Source organism: Myotis nattereri (genome assembly GCF_964212035.1).
Source record: "Myotis nattereri genome assembly, chromosome: 1".
NCBI classification, from domain to species: domain Eukaryota; kingdom Metazoa; phylum Chordata; class Mammalia; order Chiroptera; family Vespertilionidae; genus Myotis; species Myotis nattereri.
The window spans coordinates 70,853,015-70,879,290 of NC_138075.1; the positions used below are offsets into that span (position 1 = coordinate 70,853,015).

Below are 26,276 nucleotides of genomic sequence, written 5' to 3' on the forward strand. Positions count from 1 at the left end.
AAAACTCATGGTTTTCCTAGTCTGTAGTATTTCTGAATAATAGGTGATATCCATATTATCTACTTTACGTCATTTTAGGTCAAGTCTTTAGACCCAGTGCAGACAAATAAAAAGTATCTTTATGTTTACATATAAAGATATTACATATCTTTATACTGAGTTTAGACCAGGAAATATATTTGTTTGAAGTACATTCTCTGAGCTAAACTCTATTTGCCTGAAGTACGGTTGTATTGTTATACCTAATCCATGTTCATAAGGAGCAACATTTTAGTTTTTGGACCAGTTAAGTTTAGGGAAGAATATACAACTGCATTTACCAACAGTTCATGACAAATGCCTTAAAATTGACCGGCTCTGATAATATGACTAATAAAAGAAAAATATTTTAATTTTTATGTTGATAGCTGTAATTTAAGTGGAGAGATGCTGTTGTTTTCTTTTGCATCTCTAAACATGTCAGGTTTACTCATGTCACTACAATGCTTAATGATGGGTTAAGTCAGAGGGGAGAATTCCCAGAACCTTTTTCCTGACAGAATACAGGCAAGTGTCTTTAGAGAAATTCTTTTATTACCTGAGAAATTAGAGGGGAGTGGGCAGCGAGCAGAGGGATAGGTTTAAGTGATTGATCTATACACTATCAAGAGGGAAATCATGGGATTTGAAATGAATATTAGTAATATTAAAGATTTATTTTATCAGCTAGTTTGTTCTTCCTAGTGTGGGACTACAGTCTGTTCTCTAAGCCTCTGGGATCTGCTCCGGGGAAGTTCTACCTCTCAGCCCTGTCCACCAACTCAGAGAGACATGGCTGATGGCATGGGCTTTCTGTTATTGCTGTTGCATAGTTTCTGGTGGTTGATAGCTTTACTGTCGATTTCCCATGTTGAATAATTATATTATTTAAATCACTTAGGTTGTGCAGTTGGAGTCTGTTTTCAGTGTCACTGTGATGAGATGAAATTAAACAAATATGCACTTGACAACCACAGGCATTCACTCTCGGATTAAAATTGTGATATTTTTCAAAATTCATTTTCTGATGGTTTTCAGACTGATACTCTATGGAATATTTCAACACAATTCAAAACTATAGGAGACTTATTACAGTATGACATTACACCAACAATATAAAAAATTGCCATCTTCTCTAAAAGTTGCTCCATTAAATGGAGGAGTTTTTTGCAAAGAGTACTTGCTACTTCTCTGAGAGCTGTGCCTGTGTTAATTCCCAAAGCTTCACGGAGGGGTGGATGCGGGAGGATGAGGGGAAGACCTGGCTCTCTGTGCATTTTTACAGATTGAGTCCATGCTCTGAAAGCACACGCACTTCCCCTGAGTTCTTATGTCAACTTTAGAACAGCAAAGGGAAATTCCAACATTTTTCAAACCATACAATTGACATTTTAAAGTTTTGTAGCCTTGCATACCTTATGATAGGAGTCTTCATCCTATTTTTTAAAACATAATTTTTGCATAATGTCAATTAAGAGTGGGAACATCATAAAGTCATAGGGAATATGTTAATGGTTTCAATTATGTGTACTGATACAAGCATATCTTGCCTTTGTTGTTTCAACATATGTAGTCAAATTAGTTTGTGCTCTCCATTTGCATATATACATATTACTTTCCACCTATGAACACATTCTGAATTGCTTTACTGTGTTTTCCAAGTTCATATATAACTTTTGACTCTGTATTATATGTTTTCATTGTATAGGTTCTAGAAAATCAAATGTTATTTTAAATTATTTTTAATAACAGAAATAAGAAGTGAAAGTGATCTCCGTGATCCCACCCGACTTCTTCATTTTAGAGAGAGAAAGGAAACAAGCCCCAGGAACGTAAAGAACAACACTTGCTCAAGTTCACATGATAAGTCAGAGGTGGCACCAGAGTCCTCCTTCGGAGCTAAGGCTCTCTCCTAACCATAGCCATTGAGTCACCTTTACACTTGGGGCCTGAGGTGCTTCAGATTATTTTAGATAAAACCTGTGTGTAGTATGCCTTTTTTTTTTCTTTCTTGAAGCTTCATAACATTTTACTGACCCACTCAGTTTTTGAATTTATGTATAACCCTCATACATTGACTCCATCATCCCTTTGAGTGGAAGAACCAGGATCTCTGTGCAGTTATTTAAACAGGAAAATATCACCAATGTGCCAGGACTTATTAAAGAGAACCCTCGGCAGGTCCCCCTCAGAAATGCCATAATGGTGTGAAATGTTACAGTTTCCACCATATCTGCAACCTCAACAAAAGAGGTGCACGTGCAATTTGCTTCCTATGCCTGGAGACTCTTGTCCTCGCTCCGCTCTTTTCTAGGTTTAGCAAAATCCAATGATGGTGCTAAGTCAATTTTTTTTTAACTTTCAAGGGAGAAAACACTGGCAGAATTGTGTTTTCCAGGGAAAGCTGCGTGTAAATGAGAAACAGGAGAGCGGCAGCGTGATCTCCTGTGGCCCCGCTCCGACAAGCGCTCCCCACCTCGTCTCCTGCTTTTATATTAATTACAACTTGCATTATCAGCTGTGAGTCTGCAGCCCAGCAAATAGGAAATACTGCCTCTGGAGACCCAGCTCCTTGTATCTATTTTCTATCTCCTTCTATTGTGCTCCACTCGGTATTCACTGCCTCTCTCCTGCTAACACTGCTCTTTAACGCAATTACATAAGAGCAAGAAGAGTACCATATTTGACTCCCAATTATTAGAGCCACTGGGAATAGAAACATGTTCATTCCTTGCCCTCGGTGTCTTCCCGGTACTTTTGGCTGAAGAACAGGACGTGTATTGTGGAATGCACACACCTGAATACTCACCCACACACATGCACACGGAAAGCACGTCTCTTTATTTTTCTTCATACGTCATGTGTTTTACATGCTCTCGTATGCCACTTGGGTTTCAAGATTCACGAAACTCCTGCATATAATTTGGCAGAAAGCCAGGCCGTTATTCTTGAAGGATGTAAACTTGGAAACTATCTAGGGAGGGAAAAGAAGAAGAAAGGAGTTGTGATATAAACAAATATTTCCATTTAAGAAAAAAACAAAAAATGAAAAACAGTGTATGGGCAATGGATTACATTTTATCTGACCATGTAGGTTATAATTTTTTATGACCAAGGAGATAGCGGTTTTTCATTGACCAGATTATCCATGTTTGTCTGGGTATACGGTCAGGTCACCATGGTGTAGCCCAGTGCATCCAAGTTTAGGGCAACTCCTCGGCCTTGAAACCCCAGAGGGATTTAATCTGTCTTTCCTGCTGTCAAGTTGGATGAATATCATGGTACACCTTCGGTTGTGTCCGTCTCTGAAACTAGATGCTAATACTTGAGATCCTCCGTGGAAATAAACACCTGAGAGAGCAAAGAGGGGAGAGACGGGGGCATGTGGGTTAGATAGTGAACTTGAGCCGATCGCGGGTCTGGGCTGAAAACCAAAGACCCAACTCGCTTGGAGGAACCAGCTGCTCTTAAGTAATATTTGCTTATGTCACTTACTTTTTACCCCTTTACCTTAGAAAACACCTCCTCCAGAAAGACCACCGAAAGAAATAAACTGAACTCTAAATGAATGAGAGCTGACTTTAAACTCCGTCCAGGTTTGACTGATAGGGACGAGCCACTGCTTTCAGGTGCAGGATGTCCTTCTGGGTGATCCCTTCAGATCACTCGAGTGCCCAAACAGAAAGCCTCCTCGAGCTTCATTTCAACGATTATCTAATAGCTATTGGATGACATTTGCCTTAAAACATAGTCGAGGTGTTAGTGGTTAATTATTGTAATTTTCATGAGGGGTAAGGAGCTTTTATAGCAGCCGGCTTAATAAAAAGCCTGCAGTGCATAAAATTAACATCACGTGCTGTGTACACTGTAAAGTGAAGCTTAGGTGAGTGTGTTGCAGCTATTGTGTTTTCTAAAAGAAGCCTCTGCTAGCCAGTGCTGTTGCAGGACTAAACTCACACCATGCTATTGTTTCTCTCTCTCTCTCTCTCTCTCTCTCTCTCTCTCTCTCTCTCTCTCTCTCTCTCTCTTCTCTCTCTCCCCACCCCCCCCCCCCGGCTCTTTATCTGATTACCATCCAGGCTACAAACCTTCAAGGGACGCTATATTCTCTTTACCTTTAGGTTGAAACTCTTGGAGTGGTTTCTAACTTATAAAAGAGAGATCACAGGCATGATTTTGTCTTAATATAGGAAGCAGAGATCCTTGGTTTTCATTTTATTCTACGCAATTTCATTTTCTAATCTATTTTCTAAAACATATCTTTATTTTAAAGATCTATACTTGCGCCGTATTTATAGTCACTAAATTTCTCCTTGGGGTTTTCACTTTGAATCAATTGCATGCCTGATGGCGATGCCAGTAGCATTATTTGAGATAGATGTTATTAATCTATAGAGCTTTGGGTCATTTCAAAGCTCTATAGCTTATTTATCAAAAATGCTAAATATTAATTTGCAATCAGTTTGTAGCGTAACTGCACATAAGTTTTTTTCGGTTGTTGTTCCAAGTAAGACTAGTCCTCTATTTGGTCTCAGCTTGGCTTTAAATTTTATTTTGGTAAGATTTTATGTTCTATATGTACATTATAGAGTTGATGTTGAGGAAAATGATAGACTGATTCTTTTTCTGGATAAACTATATATACTGACAACACTGCAAGATTGCTTTCAGATGGTCAAAATGTTTGCCTGTTGCCTATAAGCATGTTGGTCTGTCTGAATCCTTACCGATTCTTGTAAGAAGAAATGGTGTACTTTCAGAGATTGATGTTGTTGTTTTTTATTTTTCCCCTCAAAGAATCCTCCTGCCCCAGAATTTACTTGCCAGTAAGTCTGTGAGCTTAGCTGAAGTCCCTGCATACAGGTGACAAGTGCACAGCGCTGGCCTATGGGTGGTGTGTTTCACGTGCTGTTCCTATGGGGACATTTCTGCCAGAGGAAATTCCATCTCTTGCCTGCCTTCATGTGGTGCTGATAAAGTCCTTCCTGTACATTAGAATTCCTGTTTTCCTTTAAGCAGCAGCCGGGTATTGGGAATGATCAGGAAAGGGGAGGAGGGCCAGGGGAAGAATACACTCAGCGAAGTGGCATGAGCTATAGCTGGGTCTGCCCGCTTGTCCTTGGAGACAAGGTGTTCTCCCAGGAAAGAGCCCCGCTCTGCGAATTGAAGCTCCCCTGGAGCTCACGGGCAAGGCCTGTCCGGTTTATTAGATAGCTGACGGTTCATAGTTGTTTCACTTTTTTCTTGCTGTTTGTGCAAATTAAAGCAGAACTGATCATATAGTAGGTACTGATGCGATGATTAATATCACTGGGTCTGTTGGTTGTATAATCAGTTGATGACAATTGTGAGGGTTTGGTCAGGTTGTTTTAGGGCAGTGCATTTGAAAGGTGCGAAGAGCTGACTCCTAGACTCTTGAGTTTTTTGTTTTGTTTTATTTTTTAAGGGACTCACTGAGTTTTGTAGATGGTAAATGTTCTGAAGTATTTAGCAAACAAGAGCATTGGGACCTATTTCATGGAAGAGTATGCCCTAATTAAGATGGCAAGAGGAAATGACTTTTAGGTTTTTAAGTAAGCTTTTTTTCCTCCTAACTTTAAAAATTAACTTTATTCAGGCACAATTTGTGTGTGATAAAAATGTACCCGTTTTAAGTGTCTGCCAATTTGTCTTAACAAATGTGTACATTGATGTGATCATGGCCTCATCAAGGTTCCAGAGCATCTTTTTGGTACCTATTGCTGAAAAGACAACATACTGCAGCATGGCATCCTATAGATGCCCAATTCCACAAATACTAACATGTACGCATTTTGTCTCTCTCTGTACCGCTCTCCTTGGTTCCTCATCTATGGCTGACATGGTCACTGTGGACACATTTTCTGGAATCCTGACATCAGAATCCTGCATCTTGGAGAGATCACGATGACGCAACCTCCACCCACTCAGCAGGCACCCCAGGGCCCTCCAGCGGGGGTCATGCTTCCCAGAGTGGAGACAACAGCAGTGAGCAAGGTAAAAGGTCAAGCATTTTCCTTGTGCAAAGTAGGCATGACTAAAATAACTTCAATATTTTATGACTTCAGTACATCTGCCTCCCTGGAAACAAGAGGATGGCAGGTTAGGGAGCAGAATCAGCTGCTATTTAGGAGACTACTTAGTATTTCCTCTCTTTAACTTACATTACTTAAGAAAAATCAAAATGAGGTGTCTGGTCTTTAAGTAGGCATTGCACTAACAATTGATTAGTTCTGCCAATTCTTTTACAAATTTGGTTATCTCCACTTCTGTGTGTGCGGAAATAGGACGATGAGCTCCTGTGCAACTAGGTGCAGTAGTTTTAATTATGCTATAAACACTGTCCTTTGTTTGTAATACCCACTGTAAGAGTTCTCTATAATCAAGCATTAATGCCTCTAAAGCACAGAAGATGCAACAATCCGTTCTTTTTAGCTCCAGAAGTCCTGCGCGAATTTTATATGGAATCTTATCTTGGGAATACGGGTTTTGAAATTCTTAGATGCTTATTTGTTTCCATTCAGCGGTCATGGCGACTTTTGTCACAAGTCCTAAAAATTACAATAATCAGAGGGCAAAGGGGACATGAAGTGCAGGTGACAAGGAAGGCTGGTGTGATTTGGAGTAAATTTTACCATTTAAAACTCACCTATTGCACAAAGAGTGATTATATGTTGATAGGGATGACTCTTCTATGGCTAAAATGATAATTTAAAGGAAGATGCATTACTGAATGTGGTCCAGAAAGTGTATAGATTTTACTTTTTAATATTTTACATTATCTGGTGTCTGATCTCCTAGCTCTATTTCATCTCTATTATGACTGTGATTATAGCCACAATATTTAAGTATTAGACAGTCTTCAAAGTAGAGGACAGTTTAACAGCTTGAGCTATAGTCATATGTGCCCTTTACAAGAAGGTTGGTGATGTAGGGTGAGTGCCTTCACTCTTCCAAACTTCTGGCCATGGATTTTGGATTCCTGGTATTCCGGAAGAGTCTAGGAAATGTCCCTGCTAGGATGTCATTAACTTGAGAATGGGTCCAAATTAGAATCTAGGTTTATGCAAGTTGCAACTGACACAGAAATGAATACTGACAGGTGATAAATTGTGGAAGAACTTGTGAGTCATATGTATGGAGGCTATATGTACTGTTTTTATTGGACCAGGTAGATTATATGTAAGACAACTAAACTATATGGCATTTTGAAGGTGACATATGTGTAAACTCAATGGCTCTGCAATGCAGTGGCTTAATTGTCGTTCTGTGTCATGGTGATGGACTGACTTCTCAATGTGGTTAAATCTGGAAAGCTTTCTATGACTCCACCCTCCCTACCACCCCAAATTGCTGCCACGTAGAGGGGGGAAGGTATCTATTAATAAAAACAAAACACGCTCAGCACTGTGCAAAAGAGGGGGAAGGAGAAGCAGACTTAATGGTCTAATGAGGCTATCTTCCAAAGACTTGTTGTGTGTGAGGCTCGCTTTGACCTTTCACTTTGCGCAGGAGCTCAGCGCTTCATTTTTCACATTCTTGCAATTACGTTAACGCTTCAAGCATTTCTGACTCCAAGTCAGCTAGCAACACCAGGCATAACTCAACACTGTGAGTTTTTCTCCTCTCTGTAGATTCATTAACAGGTCACTGGGGTCCCAACTGAAATCTAAAACTGACTGGTTCTGTTGGGTTGGTTGAGTTATGGCCAAGGGAGATAGCAGGAAGGGGCCAGAGACAAGGGGAGGGGGAGAGAGAAGACCCGGGGTTTGGAGCGGGGAACAGTTGCAGTAACGGCAACGCATGGAGTTTTGTCATTTGGGTTAGTTTTGTTGTTGTTGTTTTGGTCAAGAAAGAGAAAACCTTTGAGACCAACACACTGGCTAAAAACAATATACACACACCTCTATGTTGTGGGGAGCTGCAATGTTGAAGGATTTGATCCCTGCATATCTCTATGAGATTAAAGAATGGACATGGTAACTTCTGTGAATGAGTACTAGGAAGTCAGTCATTTTACATATTGAAATGTAAGGAACAAAAGAACTTATGATTCCTATAAAATGGAGGATGTTTTGACATGGAGACTTTCTTACCTGGCTTCCCACATCAGTGGTTCCAAAACGCATGTTTAAGGGTATTCTGATTTTTACAGTAGACCCTAAATTTTGAAGGCCAGACTCCAGCGTATTTTGTCATGCCCATGCCCTTATTAGTCTTTTAAACATGTTTTCAAGACATTTTTATATTTTGTCCCACTGAATTGTCCAGAGTAGCTTTCTGTGGGAAAGATTAATTATCTGCTTCAGGGCAAAGTCAACAGAGATATTGACTAAATCGCATATGCTTATCCCAGGTTAAATCTTAGGGTTGATGCATAATGGAAAACCTAAGAGGGAAATTTATGTTCTTAGTATTAAAGATATTATAATATTACATTAGAAACCAAGTTTATGGTTTAGAAAAGAGTTTTTCTTACGTATTCAGAATTTATTAGCACAACAGGCATATGGAAAACTGTAAAATGATTCAGTTTCAAAACAAATTATGATAAACAGAAAAAATAGGGATGAATTGTAGTAAATACAGTGTTTTCCTACACATTTTTAATTAAACTTTAATAGCCATATGCTATAAAACAATACATGCATGTATGTTGCTTTATAATTTTTGTGAATATTTTTACTAAAATGATTCGTACAAATTTTTTCCTGTGGAATGTAAAAATACCTCATTTTATGACTTGATAGTGAAAGAGCTACAGTTACACAGGTGAAAGGTCATCTTTTCCCCCTAGTGTTTGTGCAAGAAACTGAAAGGAGGGGGAAAAAAATCAGATTTTTTAAAACTTCCAAGAAACAAACTTGGTAAAAAGTAAAACTGACTCTACTGTGTCTTTCAAACAGCACAAGCCTAGCAGTAAACTGTATAAATATGAACCAGACTTTTATTCACTCTGGTTTCTTTTGCTCAGAGCAGCCAGAGGGAGGGAGCCTGCTTGATAGTCCTTTTAGAAGGAAGAAAGAAATCTGTTTTTTTCAGGGACAGATTTAGGGTGCAGACTAGTGGCTCTGTGGAAGTCACTGGCCCTCTTTGTATCTGGCTTCCCATCAGTAAAATGGGGCTTGATAATAAGGCCTGGGGTCCCTCATTCTGTACCTGCTGAGTCAAAAGCTGCTTTGTATCTCATTGTGCATTTTGCCAGAGTAAAGACTGGGAAGCAGCCCCCTTGTTCACAGAGCACTTTGAGAGCCTTAGATGAAAGGCACAATATATGTACAAGTATTATTATTATTGATGGGTTTGTGTAACTCCCATTAACGCTGATGGGAGTTACGCATGTGAATTGGCAAGAGAATAGACCCCTCAGTGTTTAGAGCACATGAAATTTACATTTTTTCCAGTGCTGTAATTGAGATGTTGACAAATTGGAGAATATTGATGAGCCTTTGTTTTAAGTATTCCGTGCCAAGTTTGTTTTATTTTTCCTGGTTTGAACAATGGTCTGGGTTCAGCGGCAATGAATAAAAAGGGTAGAGTAAAGATAACTTGGTGTTTCAATATTTTGATGTGCCAATATGAAATGAATTGTCTTAGGCAAATGGAATATGCTGTTTTAATCATTAGCTATGCATGAAAGAAAAATTGATGTTGACATCTTTGCTGTAAAATCGTTGTAATGGGGCCTTCCTTACAATTCATTTTTGTAAAATTCATTTTGTACATTTTGCAGCAATTGAACAATCCCTGCACTGTGAATAGGCAGGATTCCCAGAAATACCGAGACAGTTGGCCCAGTAACTGCTGAGCTCACACTGCACACCACACGCACGTTAACCATACTGTTGCCAGACCCAGTTTAACCTAAATGCATTCGTCTCCTCTAATCTTTCAGGACATGGGGCTGCACAAGCCAGCACAGTTCCTCCCAGTGCTGCCACCTGCCAAACCCCTCTCTTGATGTCCCTATCTCTCACCCTGGCAGTGAGACTAGAATTCCATTGCTAGATACTTATTTATTTATTATCCAGTTCTTTAGCCATCATGGTGTCGAAACCTAAAAATACCCCCTGTATATTGGATGTAAGTATTTATAGATAAGCAGACATCTAAAATAGTCTTACATTTCTGAGTTTATAATATATGCGATAGTTATGAAATAGTATTCTCCCCCACCAACATATTCCAGTTATATTTACACAAGGTGGGGGGTGGGGGGGGAGTATTTCAAACCTACTTACGGTGGTCCTGAATATATTCTACTGGAATTTCTTATTCAGTCTAGGAAAACTCTGTCAACGGAATGTTTTCATAGTGGCGGCAATCTCTTTAAAATAACCCTAAATACAATATGACAGATGCCATCTGGCATAATCTTTTGCTAGTTGCTTTTAACTTTTATTTTTCCTGGAGCTAAGTTCATCCGAAACTGGTCACTTACTGTTACAATAAATGCAATGACATTTCTTTTCCTTCCTGTTCTTTTAATTGTATAGAAAATTCTCTGAGAATGTAATTGAAAGTTGATCATTGCCATAGAAGGAACTGTTGTATATAGAATATGTATGTTTCATTTTCATTCTCTCCCCTCCCCCCCCCAAAAAAAATAATGTCAAAAATATAGCATCCTTTAAACACCAGCAAACATTCAAATAATTCCTGTTGATTTTCTTAGGACTTTAAAAAATAGTAACCATTAGAAATAAAATAAAACTCTTCTAATAAATAAATGCTCTAGGAACATGTAATGATGCCCATAAATGCTTAAAAGCTTTCAGTAATTGCTGTTAATTTTGAGTAATTTCTTCCTATATGTATCAACTTACTTGAAAACCCCAGAGTTGGGATTTCTATATATTTTTTTTAACTTAGTCATGTAAAGGGATGTCTCCTGGTGCCAGTTAGAGTTTAATTTAGAGTAGTAATTAAACTTGAATACTGCCTCATAAACAAAAGATAAACAATAAACCAGCCACATTCCCTGCTGTTTCATAGCTTTCTTTCCCAGATGTTTTAGCCTGATAATTTTTACACAGTGAACTACCTAACATGGAGTTTTGTGGACAGAGGTTGAGAGTGAGGGTTTTGGTTTTTTTTTTTTTAAAAAAAAACAACCTCTTTTTTTCCCTCCAAAAAGCAAGATGCAGAGGATTTTTCCACTACTTAGATTTTTTTTTAAAATTCTGATAAAATAAATATTTAATGCAGATGTGCTTTAAAGATAACTCTAATTCTTTTTCTAAGATACCGTTTATTTATTTTTTCTTCAAAACTAATCTTGTCACGTGTGTCTTTTACACTTATAAAGAGGAACATACTTTTATTTAAGTAAAATTTGATAAGTCAGAAAAAGAAAAGCTTGACAAGGCACAGTTTTTCTTCTCTTTCCCCTGCTTTCCACCCCATGCATCCGCCCCCAAGACCCACGGTGCTCTACGCGGTACTCTTCCTTGGGTGCCAAGGGCTTCTCTGTCCAGCTCTGGAACCTTCCACCGTCAGCCATGATCTTTCTAATTGTCAGGTACTAGTCGGCCGTTCAATGCAGAAGCCATGTTATTTTCACTGGGTGGGGTAATTACTGAAAGCTGAGAATAGCTGCACTAAAGACAGAGGGATACTTTCATGATCCCATTAGCATAAGAGTGGGTAAATTATTCATGCCAACTGAGGATTCTATGGGGAAAAGTATAGTTAATGCACATAGTTTTTAAATGTATCCCTTTCTGCTCTGAGACTAAATTCTTGTTGGAATCAGTTCTCAGACATTTACGGGAAAGCTCTGGTGGCGTGTTAGACGCAGTTCATCTCTCTCTGTTTGCGGCGCTCTCAATAGAGACCATCTGGCAAAGATCCAAAAGGTGATTAAACAAAATGATCAGCTCTTGTTGCTGTGTTACATGTCCAATACTCCGGATTAAAAAACATGACCCACGACAGTCAAGCTCATGTCATGCCTCTCTCCTCCCCCCTCCCGTTTCCGTATAAGAATTCAGATGGCCCGCAAATGTGTGTGCCATCTTTGTGTCCTTATGGCCCATAATCATGAACAGGTTGTGCAAATGGCTCTTTCTGTAGCACTGTCTGTTCCAGCAGCATAGAAGCTTTTCATATTAATTGGGTCAGTCTAATATTCATATTGACATGGGGAAAAATTACTAAAATTTATTCTTATAGCAGACAATGAATATGTGTGCTTTCTGCCATGAGGGAAGTGAAATCTGACAACTGGCTTGTGCAACTGATTAATTTTTCTTAAAACTGGAGAAAATCAAAGCATGAAATACTGTCATTCTCTGAAAACAGTGCACAACCCTTTGTAACTAAACAAAATGGATTGGGTTGGGGGGCTTTGGAGGAGCTTGTGGAAGGAGCTCTGGTTTTAACACCATAATCAGGGATGAATTTACAGTGCCATTCAGAGTCCTCCTCCCTCCCCATAAACAAGCTGATAATCACAGGGAAGCTGACTTCCAATTAGCTCTTCCTTCTCTCACACACGGATCAGGGTGTTTATATGTCCTCCTTAAGCTCTGATATGTCACTACTGAGTTGATGCAGCTCATGTCACATTCAAAAGTTGGGAAATAAAATGTTTTCTTATAAGGAAATCCTGCTAATAATAAGCAAGGTAATTTTCAACCCATCATTTCACGATTGAGCGAAGGTAAAAATGCCAAGATTTGTGACTAAGGGACAGATGTATCTTATCTTTGGGGGTTTACACCAAATGCCAAGTAGAAATATAAATTGAACAAACCAGACATTGTGAGGAAGTGATCGAAGAAATATTGAGATGAAATCTTGGAATGAACTATATATGTATATTTATAACAATGCTGCGCATTGCTCACATTTGCATACGCCGGGACTCTGGTTTTATGAAGGGGCAGTTTCATGTCTGTCAGTTAAGGCACACAAAATACGAGACTATTAGCTTCTCCAGAGACGATGCTTGGCCAGTGAACGTTGTGGGAATAGTCTATGGCTGATACTGTAGGCTGAATTGGAGTGCAAATGTCAAGACAAGATAAAGAATAAAGCAAAAGGGAAAAAAATTCTTAAAAACCACTTTAAAACATCATCAGTCCTTGACAGCTCTCCTTTCAAGGGAGGGTAAGCAGTAGGTTAGAAACACAGGCAGGCGCAGTTCTCGGTGAGGGGAAGTGAGGTTCCCCTGGAGTCAGTGCAGTGTGGCAGATGAAAGCGACTTGCATAGCCTTGGGGGTCTTAAGGCTATTATAGGGCAACTCATGCTCTGTTATCATGCTGATTTTTCAATTGATTTTTGGCTGAACAGTACTTGTTGAAGCCCTCCAGAGCATCAAGCGCAGCCTGGTGTTGCTGTACATTGTAATACACGTGTTCTATTTTCCCCTTCATTGTCTTCCCTTCGCTGCTTCTTCGGAAGACTAGTCTACACTGACGCCATGTTATTATTTCCCCCTTCCTCTTTCTTTCTGTTTCTACCCTCAGAGAGTTTCTTGAAATTCTTCCTGGTGTTTCTTTGGGGGATGGGCAGTGGGAGAATAACTTTTTATTGATCTTGCTAGGCTGACATTTGTTTTTAATTTGGCCTCTAAAAATATTTTGATGTCACAGCAGACAGTAATATAAACCATTTTTATCTACCAAATTTGTCTCTCAGTAGTCTTGAGCTACCCACTTTCTTTCTAACAACCAAGAAAATACTATGGGATTTCACTAAAATCTAGTTTATCATTAAAATGAAAGTGACCCATTTCATTCTACAAGGCTGGGCCAAAGTACTTTTATAGTTGATCGATGAAAATTAATACAATAATTAATAAATAATAATACAAGAATTAACTCTGGGTTTTGGGCACTCACAACTATAAAGCTATTTTGGCCCCACCCTGTCTGTCGTGATAGGGTCCCTCAGTTTGCTGGGGAGAAGGGGCGGTAATGGAGGCAGCCTAGAGGAGTGTGTCCCTGCCTCTCTTTTGCCTAGGGCACTCTTTTGTCATCTCCTCCGGAAGCCTTCCTGATTTGCCCAAATAGAGGACAGTGTCCCCTTTTCTGTGTCCTGGCACTTTCTACCTCCATCTTTCACATTTTGTGTTGTAATTATTTTGTTCTGGATCACTCTCACGTCTTTTCCAAAGCAGGGATAGTCACCTATTCAACTATCTAGCAATAGTAGGCACACTTTTGAGTCAATTAACAAAACCCACAGATTTCACTTTTTTCTCTTTTTAAGGTGGACAAACTGATCAAAACTTTGCACTTATGTACTCTGATGTGCGCCACAACATAAACAAACTATTTTGAACGTATTGATACATTCAATCTCATCCCATTACATCCTTAAGAGATAATAAAAAAATAGTCTGTCTGGCATGGCTCAGTGGTTGAGCATCGACCTATGAACCAGGAGGTCACGGTTTGATTCCCGGTCAAGGCACATGCCCGGATTCCTGGCTCATTCCCCAGTGGTGAGTGTGCAGGAGGCAGTCAATCAGTGATTCTCTCTCATCATTGATGTTTCTATCTCTCCCTCTCCCTTCCGCTCTGAAATCAATAAAAATATATTTTAAAATAGATAATAAAATATTTCCTTTTACTGAAATTTTGCTGTATACCACACTACTTTAAATAAGCTAATGGACCACCAACTCAAACTTAGAATTCTTTTGGTAATAGGTAAGCTCTTAAATTTTAGATTCTTATTTTAAGTAGTACTTGTCTTATTTGTCCTTTAATGATGTCTTAAATTATGTACATATGGCCAGAATTTGGAGATGGGATTTTTTAATGATGTATCTCTACCAAAAAGAGTAGGTAGATATGTTTTTTAATATAATGGCAAGCTTAATAAGGAAAATTGCTTAATGTGGCAGTTTCCCGTGATGAACTCAGAGTCCATTTTGCTTGTACTGCTTGTTTAGGATGAGAATGACCTTGGGGGAAGTCACTGGTCTTCATACACAGGTAGTCTGGAAGTAATTCGTGAATTTTTAGGCCCACATGCTTTTGTTGATTTCCTACATATGTCCTTTAGTTGTTTCATAGTTTGCTTTTGAGTAAGTATAATTATTTTGGGTGACGCAAGCAAAACCTTGTAGTGAGCACTTTTTCATCTGCTTGGGATTCTGTTTAGAATCTTGGACTGTGAGTCAAGAGACCTGCAAAGGGCACAGACTGAGGAGGTAGAGGCATGGGTTCAAATTCCAGTTTGACTCAGTCTCTGCCAGATTTAGTTTCTACATCTGCAAAGTGGGGGAAAGCCTGCATGTCCTGGAGATTCCATTAAGTAAGAGTCCATAACATCGCCTGGAACCAGCCACTGTTCGTTCCTTTATTCCGTTGTCCTTCTGTCCTGTGCTGACACTGATTTGCTCCATGGCCTTGGATGAGTCTCTTAATCTCTTTGGACTTTTGCTTACTTGTGAAAAGGACTGAATTTGGTGATCTTTCAATTCAAGCTCCAGGAATGTGATGTTTACATTCATGGGCCATAATATTTTTCTATTTGTACTTATTCTTTTTTAACATATATTTTTTTAAAAATTTAGAGCTATACTATGAGCAATTTTAGTTCCCTGATTTTATAGGCTAGTTATAGCATGTAGTGAAATAACATTTTGTTTTTGTTTTTGTTTTTGTTTTTGCTTTTGTTTACAAGGAGAGCTTTTTCTTTTCTTGGTTGCCAGTTCATTTTCCAGGGATCGTAGAATGTCACAATTCAGGCATTGGGCACTTCAGGTGACGCCTTAATATCAAACCACTGTTCAGCCAGATAGGAATGAGGGGTATTTTGTAAATACAGAGCAACTTTTCCATTATCATTATCTAATCAATTAGACCCTCTCGCTGTGGAAATGTCTGTACTTCACAAGAACACTAAATGCTGATCATTACAGGGGCTGAGACTAGATCCTTTCCTGAAATGTATTCCAAACAACTTCACAAAAATCTAAAAGGATTTTCAGGAGAAACTTACACCAGTTCAGTATATTTTACTGGGTTCTAATTCTTTTTAGGCTGATAATTCATACAAGATGTAGCTGGTTACCCTTCAGTCAGTAGAATATTTGCTTCATCAAAACACTTATTCCTTAACCCTCACCACCAGTTAGAGGTGTTACTGTTGCCTCAAAACCAAGAATTCATTTTTTTTTAAGTTTGAAGATTTTCAAAAGTAGATGAGGAGTGTAAAATTTCATATTTCTCCTTCCAACTAACATTTGTAATAAATGCCATCCACTAAAATAAAACCTCCAAAGTTTCTATATACTAAATGTGAATGAGGAAGAAAAGCTGATAAATCCTGGATTATTGAAAGCCTGTTGAATCTACCTCATGAGTATCCTTTCATGGCATAGTGTTGCGTATTGGGGCAGATATGTAGGTACACACACCTGTCTGGAGGGCGGAGGCCCTCAATATTTCAAGACATCTAAATGTATGCTGCTTAAATTCATTACACAAAGATAGATATTCATTGAGCAAAGCACCCTGGGAATAAAAACATAGAAATTACAAGGGTCCCTGCCTTCAGTAGTTTACCATCACCCAGGAGGTGGGGGCACCATGGCATGTCTATACGTAACTCTTATGCAAGATAGATATTCATTTTGGGGGATGGTCCGAGGAAGACTTGTTGACATGGAGGTAGCGTGGTGTAGAGAGAATGGCAGCTTTGGAAGCAGGTGGCTCTGAACGCTCATCCTCGCCCTGCCACTTCTAAGCGGCAATCTTTACACATGTTAATTTCTTCACCTGTAAACTGGGAATAATAATTATGTCATAGGATAGTTGTTAGGATTAAGTAAACATCGGCTTTTAAAAAGTCCAGGTTGATGACTACGTGGAATCCCCCAAATATGCTCTTCCTTCAACATTTACTGACCATCTGATTAGTGCCAAGCACTGTCCTAGATACTAGTGATATAAAGTGAATAAGGTGTGGTCCATATTTTCTTTATATGCTTTAGTAACGCAGAAATGTAAACAAATCAACATGCATGCTTCTGATGCTGCATATAACATGTAAGTGTAAAGTGTTTCAGAAGAGGGAGTGATGAATTCTGTCTGAAATATGTTTGGAAGGCTTCACAGAATTGGCGAGATTTTGCAAGGTTTTGGTGGCTTTCAGTGGGTGTTTTCAGGTGGACATGGTAGGGAGGGCTGGGGAGCACATGGGACAACCAATGTGAAGGCCCAGAAGTGTGAAGCAACATGGTGTGTGCAGAGCAACAACCAGATCAATATTGCTGCTTGTGAGAGAGAATGTGAGGTGGGAAGGGTGGCCGGAGAGGCAAGTAGGGGCTGCCTGTGAAGATCCTCCTTTACCACAGCAAGAGGCTTAGACCTAATCCTGTGGAGCACTGTTTACCAAACGTTCCTGGCGATGAGTTGCTCCTAAGGGGTGTGTGAATACAGAATCCCAGGCCGACCGCAGATACACAGGATCGGGGTCTCCATGAGCAGTCCTGGGAGCCTGAATTTTTAATCCATGCCCCCGGGAAACCCTGCTCTGGGATGAGGGGAACACATCCAAGGAACTTAAGCAAAAGGAGTTCATGATGAAGTTTAACTTTTTTTTTTTCTAAAAGCCCTTTTAGAATGTGGAGAATACATTGGACGGAAACAAGACTAACTATAGGATATGGGTTAATCCTGCAGAAGACAGATGAGGGCTGCATTAAGACAGTGGCAGTAGAGATGAGGGGAGAGGACTGATAGAGAGATGACATGTGGGAAGAAGGGAAGGGGACAGGGTTTAAAATAACATGCAAGCCTTTCCCTCGGTACAGGTGCTGCAGTCTAGTTTTCTTTTCCCCTGCCATGAGTTTTAAAGTGTGGACATGGATCAACCAGAGGAGAAGAGGGGAAGGAATATTCTGTTTGCACATGTACAGTTGTTGAGTGGAAATTCTGATGCATGTTGCGTGAATAATGACTCTTTTGGGGGCCTAAGTTAATTCTGGGCAGTGTAGTACAGTGGTTAAAGATGTGGCCTTTGGCATTGTCCTGCCTGCCTTTAAATCCTCAGATCTGTCACCTGTCAGGGGCAGGTCTCCAACCCTCAACATTGCATCTGCAAAAGGGGAGTAATAAATAATATCTAATCTGAACTGATTTGGGGGATAGGGATTAAATGCCATGCTTTACATAAAATGACAGTGATTTTTGTGCTTGGTTCATAGGAAATAAAACATTAAAAATATTGGTTTGATAATTGCCTTTAAAATATTTTTTTTTCTCCTGTAAAAAAAAAAATAGCTTGAGAACTAACCCCATTTAATTGGCATCATGATGAATCACCTAAAAATGAAATCCTGCATTCATACCCAGGAAAGGGAAGTTGCTGCATGTTGTAAAGCTGGAAGAGCACCTACCTGCCCTAAGCCGGGCTCTCAGCCCTCCACCAGCCCCATGCTCAGCTAGTTGGAAGTAACTTTTTTCTTTTGAAGTCCTGTTCCACATTCCTCTGATGCTCTCTGCTGACGACCAGGCTCTTCTGTGCTACAGCGATTGGTTACGTGACTTATTTATTATCCTATTTGACTGTAAGATTCTTGAGGACAGTTTTCACGTCTTAGGCATCTTCCCCTTCTGCCCCCATTGTGCTATGATAACGTAACAGGCCTTCAGTAATATATATATTTTTTTGGACGGGAAGATTGGGTCCATATTGTGCAGTCCATTGAATAGCGGGCTAGAGAGTTTGTGCTTGATTTGGTAGGTAATAGGGACCTATTGAAGGTTTTTGAATGGGGGTAGTGACATAATCGCCTTCCTTTTGAATGCCAATGACGAGTTCTCAACTATGTCTTCCACAGTCAAAATAGCAGACCCGTATGCTTGCCTGAAATACTGTTTATTTGAAAGCGCGAATATTCTTTTGAATGAAGAAGCAAATTTCAAGTAGCTTTAAACAAAAAAAGCTTTGACGTTCTTTATAAAGTAATTTAAGCACTTACATCGTGATTCACAACTTATATATAACATCATTCTCGAAACTTGTATATAAGAACACCATTTTGTAAATTTATATAGCATTGCTGTAATTATTAACAACTAGAAATGACTCAACAGGATTGAGTAAATATATATTCTTCAATATTTGGAAAACCACGGTTCCAAGGATATTTAAGTAGACATTACTAAAAAAAAAATAAAATAAAATAAAAGACTTTGTGGTTAAATAGATTGAACGCTGGAGTCGAGCAGAGCTTCCTTTAGCACAGGAATTTTCAGATCCTCTAATTTGCTAATGTGCATTTGAAGTCTGCAAGGGGTAGAAACACAGAGCTCCGCAGGCTCACTTAACCATTGAAACCCTTTTGTGTATTGTCTCTGGGGACCAATCTTCCTCGGAACACACTCTGGAAAACTGTCCTCGGCTGCTTCTTTCATTGAACTACTTTCAGAGAGGGTTTAATATCCTCGGGAGTCTTCTTGCATCTTGTATTTAAGAGGTAGGTCCGCGTGGGCCCAGGATCAATTTTCAGTCGTGTAAAAAGCAATTTCCTCTATGGTCAGAAGCCTGGTGGACTTCAGCGATCCTTGCACATAATGTTCTGTAACCCAGCTATCCTTGTGGTTCTACTTTATTGTATTAATCAGACTGTATTTCCTGAATATCCCTGGAGTGTTTGGCTCAATGCAAGCACATTTGGTTACATCCTCGAAAATTTCTAAATGAGGATCCCAGCAGAATCCCGTTATGAACTGTATTAATAGTTAGTTTGATGCATAGTATATGACGTTTCCTCAAAAGCAAACTTACTTCTTTTTATTTTTAGAGTAGCCACGGAGTTGGAGGCTGGATGGTAAATCTATAAGGGGAGGGGGAGAAAAGGGGAGAGGAGGAGAGAAAACATCTTTCTTCATTAGGAGTGGATGGCTTGGGCTCTGCTTTCTTCAGATGGTGAGCAATGGACTGGATATACTGTCCACCCATTGGGAAGTTTCTGGAAAACAGAGCTGCAAAAGCCCAACCTGCCTGAATCTTGATGTTCTGGGATTTCCAGTTTAGCAGAATGTTAGGACCAACTGGTTGCCACTAGGTAGCAGTTGCATCTACTGGCAGTAAAATGTTCCCTGACTTTTCCTTGTTGTTGGAGGGTGCCTGGAGGCATCACGTTCAGGGCATTCAGGAGGTGCAGCGTTTGATTCCTCTTGTTCATTAGTGAGGGGGAAGCCTCTGCATTCATACATTCTCCTGACTATTGTGGCGGGATTGCCCACATCAGTGTGTCGCCCCCTCTTGGCTGTAGGAGGGAGAATTAGGCTGGGCGTGCCTTGTCTCTCCACCTTGGGAATGAGCAAGCGGCTAGTGGTACAACTAAGGCTATCTCTGCAGCATGGGGGGAAAAAGCCTGATTTTGTCTTGTTTGTCAAGAAGCCTTTCTACCCGATTTTGAACTCTGGATAGCAGTTAGCTCAGAACATTGCAACACTTCCGAAAGATGTCCTTATTTTATAGAGAGGAACTTGGAGAGCCAATGATAATTGGAGAGCCAATGATCTTTAATATCATGAATCAACTTGCAAACCTGAGGGCAGAAACACGGTTTACAGTTCTTTATGCATCCAGATTTTGATGTTTCTGCACACGTGAGCTCTGTATCCCAGCATATCTATCAGCTCCTTGATGGTTGAGAGTTATCGCTGTGTTTCTTATTCTAAATAGGATTCTAGTTGCTCGTTTTCCACTAGTATAAAGCGTGAGTTGCTTTCAGCTGGAAAAAAAATAAATAAAGGAAGGAAGGAAGGAAGGAAGGAAGGAAGGAAGGAAGGAAGGAAGGAAGGAAGAAAGAAAGAAAAAAAGCAAGCAAGCAAAAGAAAGGAAAACAAAAATTGGACCCTGGGTGAAATAAATTTACACTGAAAAGTAATGTGTCGGACTTTTTAAAAATTAGAGGGAAAAATGCTACTCTTACACATTGCTGTGTTGCTTCATATGTTGGGCATTTAAGGCAGAAATATCAGTGAGCTTCCCTTTGAACTTGACAGGAACCTTGAAACTTACTGCTTTGTAGGTGGGTAGTGAAAGCCCTGACTTCATGGACATCTTTTTGCCTCATAAAACATCACTCTAGAGACACTAATCTCTGAAGCTGTGACATTTTAACTTTTTCATCTGCACCAGCGTACTTTTTATCTTATTTTTTTAACTTTTTACTTAAACCGACTGGCCTCTTTTTGGGCATGTTATCTGATAACATTTGCTGAGTTTTCATGGTACCCTTGACAGCAGGAGGTAAGGAAAACAAAAGCTGAGAAATCAACCTTGACTACAGAGGGCCTCTCACCCACTGCCTGCTCCGTAGACCTGCCCTCATACCTAACAAAAGGCCTGTGCAGAGTTTGTGAGAAAGAGACACTGGTGGAATACATTATTTCAATTTGACAGCTGGTTAATAGCTACTAATTTGTAGCAACTTAGTGGATATTCTTAGTATTTTGACTTAGGGTTTGGTTCCTCCTGGAGAACATTAGCACACGGGAAATGGGTGAGTTTGTCAAAGTGTCAGTCACCAAATCCGTGACGGATTTATTAGGTGGAGTTGGTAGTTAGGGGGACAAGAAGCAGGTACAAGGTTATGGCTGGAGACCTCACCAACTGCTACAGATTTAAGGGAAGTGTTTCTGTGCTCTATGGAGAAATTATTATTCAAAATTCAAAAGCTCATAACTTTGCTTTAAAATTTTTTTAATTTAAATTTGCTTTTTCAATTACAGTTTATATTCAGTTTTATTTTGGATTAGTTTCAGGTGTACAGCATAGCGGTTAGACAGGCATGTACTCTACAAAGTGTTTCCCCCTGATATTCCAGTGCCCACCTGGCACCTTACATAGTTTTTACAGTATTATTGACTATTATTCCCTTTGCTGTGCTTTCTAGGCCTGTGCTATTTTATGACTACCAACTTATTCTTATTAATCCCTTCACCTTTTTCACCCAGTCTCCCACCCCTGCACCCCCTCCGGCACCCATCATTCTGTTCTCTGTGTAAAAGCTCATAACTTTGTTTTTAAGAGCATGGAGTTACACATAACTAGGTCTGAATCCTGACTCCCACACACAGTGTGACCTTATTTAACTTGTTTAAATTTCCTCATTTATAAAATAATTACCACACCTTTATAGAGATTCTGGGAGAATTAAGTTAGATGATGCAGGCCAGGCATATATAATACAACATGCTCCATAAGAATATGCATATGATCATTGACTTTTTATTAGTTTGGGGTCCATACCTTTAACAGTAAACCCATTTAACTTTCTTTGAATTTCTGTTTCAGTCTACAGTATAATGTGGTTTCTAAAAATATGAGAATAATAGCCTAAGATATTTTGCTTCTCTATTATCTACCTGAAGGCCAGAATGGAGTGAGCTCAGCTCACCAGATTCTGACTATGGCTCTTCCATTTAGCCTGTGGAAGGTGCAGTGTGGGGCAGCTTGGTGAGGCTCTGAGGTTATGGGCTCAAACTTCAGAGCAGAAGAGCCTGGGCAAGCTTCCAATTTTAGCTACCTGTAACCCAGGTTCGTGCGTTATGAGGGAGCATGAGGTGATCATGTCTGCCTGGCATGTGATAAGCATCCATTAAATGTTAGTTGTTAATATTATCATCATCTCTGTAAGCTCTCACGGACTTACCTTATATCTCTGGGTGATGAGTATATTGGGGGATTCTTAGGTCTTTTCCAGTTCTAAAAGGCTGTATTTATTAATTTTTAAATAATATAATTCAAATTCCAAATTACATCTGAAAAGTGTTACCTTACTTTTAGTTTTATCTTTCTGCTTCTTAATACATTCTTACATAATCTTTCATTTGATTCCCACAGAATTTCTCAGGTTTATCCCCATTTTCTGGATGAGGCAGCAAGATTGGCCATGAGGAGGGTCAATTACTTGCCTGTCACCATAGAGAAAAGATGCAGGGGAATTAAGACAAGGCCATTGAATTTTTTTCCCTGTTCTTTACCTACAAAGTACGTTTTGCATAGAAAGACACTCAGTTCACAAATGATGTGAAATGTAATAATGGCAACTGACTGTCTGGGGAGAGTTATTATAACCCCCATGCCATCTCTCTAATCAAAAGACTGCCACCCTTCTATTAACTCTTTATTACAACCTTTTATTTTTATTTCTTCAACTGGAGCCCTCACCTTCACATGCCACTTGTTAAAAGATTTTAAATCAGTTACTTATGGTTTGAAAAGTAATTTTTTCTATCTTTTTTTTTTCATGTATGTTGGTCAGATACACAGGGTCAATCTTTGAGAAGGAAGGGAAGAGGTAAAAAATTAAGTTGGCACATTCTAAAGGTTTAGTTCTCTTCTCCTTGTACTTAGATATGAACAAGAATACAAGAGGTGCTGAGCCATAAACTAATGAGCCTGCTTTTCTTCCAAGAGTTGGCAGTTGTATATGTAGTTGGTATTTCATAATCACCAACCTCATATATAATTAAATAATGCTTATTTGCATTTTACTATTTGCTCTTTGCATCAGACATTCAATGGCTTTGGAGATAATAAGAATTCTGCCACCCAAAGAAAATCTACCCGTTCCATTAGCAACATATGCAACTGGTTAAAAAAAAAATTGGAGAGTTAGTACATATTTCATACTGTGGGTTTTTAAAAGATACTTTTGTGTGCATAAAAAGACTTTCTCAAAGATGTTCATTTCAATTTCCTTTTTAATTTGCTCTCCAACATCGCTTAATTACCTCTGCAACCTGCTAGAAGCACTCACTAGATGGACTTAAAAAATTAAATCAGAATGATTACTCTTTAGCTATAAATGGGTTTTAACATCTTGTTTTTATCTGGCATGAAAACATCGAAGCAATAAAATAAAACCGCACTCTTTAATTGAAAAGTACTCCTGCAATATTCAGACCGAAGTGTCAGTCACGTGTATTGTTCAAATTCTTCGGAGCTCCTGAATTACTTACAAGGTGTCCTGAGTATTCTGAGAAAGTTATTTTCTGCCCCGCTACAGAATAAAAAAGAGCCAGTCGGGGTTTCCTCTTCTCTTTGGCAATATTTTTTCTCTAAAGGATTTCTTGACACTCTCTTTAGTTCTTGACTTCCAGGGCTGTTCCTGACAAATCTCCAGAGATGTATTTCAGTGCCTACGGTAGTGTCAAAAGCATGAAGCCACACGCCCAGGTGCCATGACCTCACATTTGATTGCCTGCAATGCCCCAGATAAAGTGCTTAAACTGCAGCCTGTCTAGGGGCTTGCAGAATTTACATTATGCATTTTTGAAAGGCTATACTTTGAGGTGGGACCATGTGAGTAGTTTTAATCTCTAGCTGACCCAGCCTTGAAAACTTCTGGCAATATTAGTTCACAAGGAATGGTAAGAATGAGAATATTAAAGCATCATTTTGAAATCATGTCGTACCCTATAGTTACAGTTTTCTATACCTTTGTAAAGATTTAAAAAGTACATTTGTAAATATCCAGTTATCTTTGCATTTGACATTTCAGAGGGAATTAGTTGCCTAAGAAATGATAGCAGACAATAGATAATTTATTCCCTCTTTAGAAATGTTGTGCTTGTTTGTTGATTTTTACTCACTGGATTGGGTTTGTGGTTTAAAGAGAAGTTAATCCTGACTTTCCTAAAACCTATAGAATTTCAGGATTTCTTAAAGACAATGGCCTTTGATACTCCAATCCAATAAAAATTTCCCATGTGTAAGTAATTTCCTATACCCTCTTTTGCTCAAGTTCTGGGACAATGTCGATGGTGTCTGCACAGTTAAAATTAAGTCAAGACTTGATTAATTATTCAAGTATTTTGACTAATGAAAATAAATATTTTATTTTCCACACCAATAAAAAATTAACCTGAATTGGTTTTAATTTCTCAAATTTACTTTACCCTTGTAGATATATTTTATTGTGTCATTGACTATAATATCTCTTTTCTCCTAAATTTGTATAAATGATAGGATTTTTTAATGATTTTGGATGTTTAAAGTTTGATAATTTATAGTATATTTTGCCATAATTATACAAATATGCTCAATATAGTACCTCTGTATTGGTAGTTTGATTTCAGCTCTGAGAATAAGTGGATGTGTACAAAGTCATCTTTAATTTTCTAGTTTTTAATTTATTTGATATATTGTATGTAGACACAGATGAAGCATTTTTCTCTTTTGATTTCTTAAGTTTAGAAAAAATAATATTTCATTTTGGTTGGGATATCAGAACAAGTCATCACTAGACTTCAATATCTCTTTATTCTTTGCTTTTGTAACTACTCTCCTCAGAAATCACTTACTATGAAGTCCCTTTGATCCAGTTTTTCATGTATTGTATACTAAACAAATTGTCTTGTTTCGTATCTCAACCAGTGCTAGTCTAAGAACTATTTGGCTCAAGCAAGAGTTTTAACTCAGATCTTGCAATTCAACACCCATTGGCTGAAGGCAGTTCTTTTCTTTATCCTAATAATGTCTCATATGCCGTTAGGGAAGAGAAAAAAATAATGTGATGTCTGAGCTAATTCCTTGTGTTTAAGAATTTTAAAGAATGCTACCTTGTATCTAATCATTATCTTTCCAAATGTCAGCTTTATTTAGCACTACATCATTATTGTAGCTTGAGACCCAGTTCTTCTATTTGATTATTACCATTGTTGGATTAAAAATAACAGACCCAAATCAAGAAAAAGTGACTATGATATACATGTCCAAATTTGGCAGCTATAGCAGAAACATTATCATTATCACAGCCAATATTTGAAAACTACTTTATGGCAGATATTGTGCTACGTATATTTAGTGTAATCTAATCTTTATAACTTGTGTAGTTTTTTCAGTTGGAAAAGCAGAGGCTTAAAGAAGCTAAAAAGGTGGCCAGGCCAACATCCTAACTCAGGTCTGTCTGACCCCAAACGCAGGCACTTAACCACTTGGCCACACCCTGTCTATAAGAAGAGATGAGGTGTCAGTGGTATCAGATACCTTTTGTCAGTCTAGAAATTGGGGCTGGAGGTGTTTTCCCCATTCTGAAAATCTTTATATTTTGTATATTTTCTGTCTTATACTCAGACATTTCTTCAAATTGTTTCATCCATCATAGGGCCAAGCAGCATTGGAGATAAACTCATATCTAGAAATCTTCCCCATAAAATCTGGTTTAATGGCAGGTATTTACATAATGCCATGTATAATCTTGAGACATCGTTGGTGATAGATAGAATTGGCATCTTAGCACATTCCCTAA

At 38.8% G+C, this 26,276-nt stretch overlaps 1 protein-coding gene across 8 annotated transcripts in view; it reads left to right on the plus strand.

Annotated features, from left to right (window-relative positions):
* The window catches only part of MEIS2 (Meis homeobox 2), a 214,428-nt gene that overhangs the window by 11,173 nt on the left and 176,979 nt on the right, over positions 1-26,276 (plus strand). For all 8 annotated transcript variants that reach the window (XM_081095697.1, XM_081095702.1, XM_081095698.1 and 5 more), the window contains one exon: positions 5,919-6,033. In XM_081095697.1, the coding sequence (XP_080951823.1) occupies positions 5,919-6,033 (115 nt within the window). The remainder of the gene's footprint in view (positions 1-5,918; positions 6,034-26,276) is intronic.